Consider the following 1444-nt stretch of genomic DNA (forward strand, 5'->3'; position numbering starts at 1 on the left):
CAGCAGTGCATGCTGTGGTAAAGTGACCTTGTTGATAACATCTTCGACAGCCCTTAGGACGCTGATTACTCTGCTTGAAAGATTTACTAGCCACCACATCCTTAGATGCAACACCGCTCTGACCATCCAGAACCGTCACACATTGGCTTGAATTAAGGCCAACTGAAGAAACTTGTGCTGTTGAAGTAGATGTCTTGGAAGGTACCACTAACGGATGTGAGTAGGACCGTTCAGGTCCCAGAATGCGAGACCGTCGTTTGATGACCTTACAGATGTCGATAATGGAGTCCAACGAACTGAATGTCCCTGATCGGATTGCAACATTCAGCTCTTCATAATACCACCCACGGAAAGGCTCGCCAAGAGACATCATGAGCGAATTACTAAGATGGTCGATGTCGAGCTGAACGACGCGAGAAGAAGCACAGAACTTCAATTCCTCAATCAGCTCCTCGGCAGCTTGTAGATGATCAGAGAGAGAAACAGTACCCTGAGTCAGATTGAGGATGCGCTGTAGAACCGTAGTAACATAAACAGAGTCCGTGTAGTTATCGTTGAGATATGAAATGGCGAACTTGTAGAAATAGTCGTAGAACACTCTCGATCGTAAGTTTTCCGAGGAAATAATCTGCCGGCCGAAAGCTTTCTTGATTTCGTCACTTATCTTAGCCGAGATGGCCGCTTCCATGAAGGCTCTCACAGCAGATACACCAGACGGCGATACCCACTTAGAATAGCAAAACATTTCCCACATTCTCAACGTCGTCGAAATAGGGCCCGTCCCTGGAGTATCATCGAAGGCCTTGTGCCCAGCCTTACGCCATTCTTCAGCGAGGTGCTCACTCGTACGAGTAAGCTGACGCCATTCCTGATCTGGTATATGATCTTCACTCTTCACAGTCGTCTTGTTGACTTTGTAGAGCGGCTCACCCAACGAGGATGCATCTCTGAAGCCTTCATGATGTGGAGGTAGTAGTGGAGAAGTGGGCAATGAGGTATGAGCAGGAAGAGAGGTTACTGTAGTAGGCCGGGGCAGAGATGACGCCAGAGGAGGCCGACCGAGGGAACGAACTGGAGGGAGTTGGTCGATAACGGGTAGGTCCACCGTAGCACGATTAGGATCTCCAGGAACTGCACCAACCATAGCGGAACGTCCAGCATGAGGAATCCCCGCGGGAGGATAAACAACGGTAGGAGAGGCCTTCAATTTAGACGCATGACGAGATCGCCTTCTTGTTGCCGATAAGCTGTACAGCGGAGTCGAACGACCCGCAAGTCTATAAGATCGTCTGAGACCACTGGATTTGTGGTCCTGAGACGCTAATGGTGAAGGGGGTTGACCAGTAGGATCTAGTACGGGATGTTGCTCAGACATATCCCGGTAGAAAATTCGTTGATCTTGAGGAGCACGGCCTTGAACAACGATATATTACGGTAGAACGCA

At 49.3% G+C, this 1444-nt stretch overlaps 1 protein-coding gene across 1 annotated transcript; it reads right to left on the minus strand.

Moving 5' to 3' along the window:
- Positions 1 to 341: 341 nt before the first annotated feature.
- Pmar_PMAR000467 (hypothetical protein) lies at positions 342 to 1144 on the minus strand (the record flags this gene model as incomplete). Its single annotated transcript, XM_002785181.1, has 1 exon — positions 342 to 1144. A coding segment is annotated over one exon (803 nt), but the record flags the coding sequence as incomplete, so codon positions are not given.
- Between the last annotated feature and the right edge of the window lie 300 nt (positions 1145 to 1444).

This window comes from Perkinsus marinus (assembly GCF_000006405.1).
Source record: "Perkinsus marinus ATCC 50983 genomic scaffold scf_1104296933382, whole genome shotgun sequence".
NCBI classification, from domain to species: domain Eukaryota; phylum Perkinsozoa; order Perkinsida; family Perkinsidae; genus Perkinsus; species Perkinsus marinus.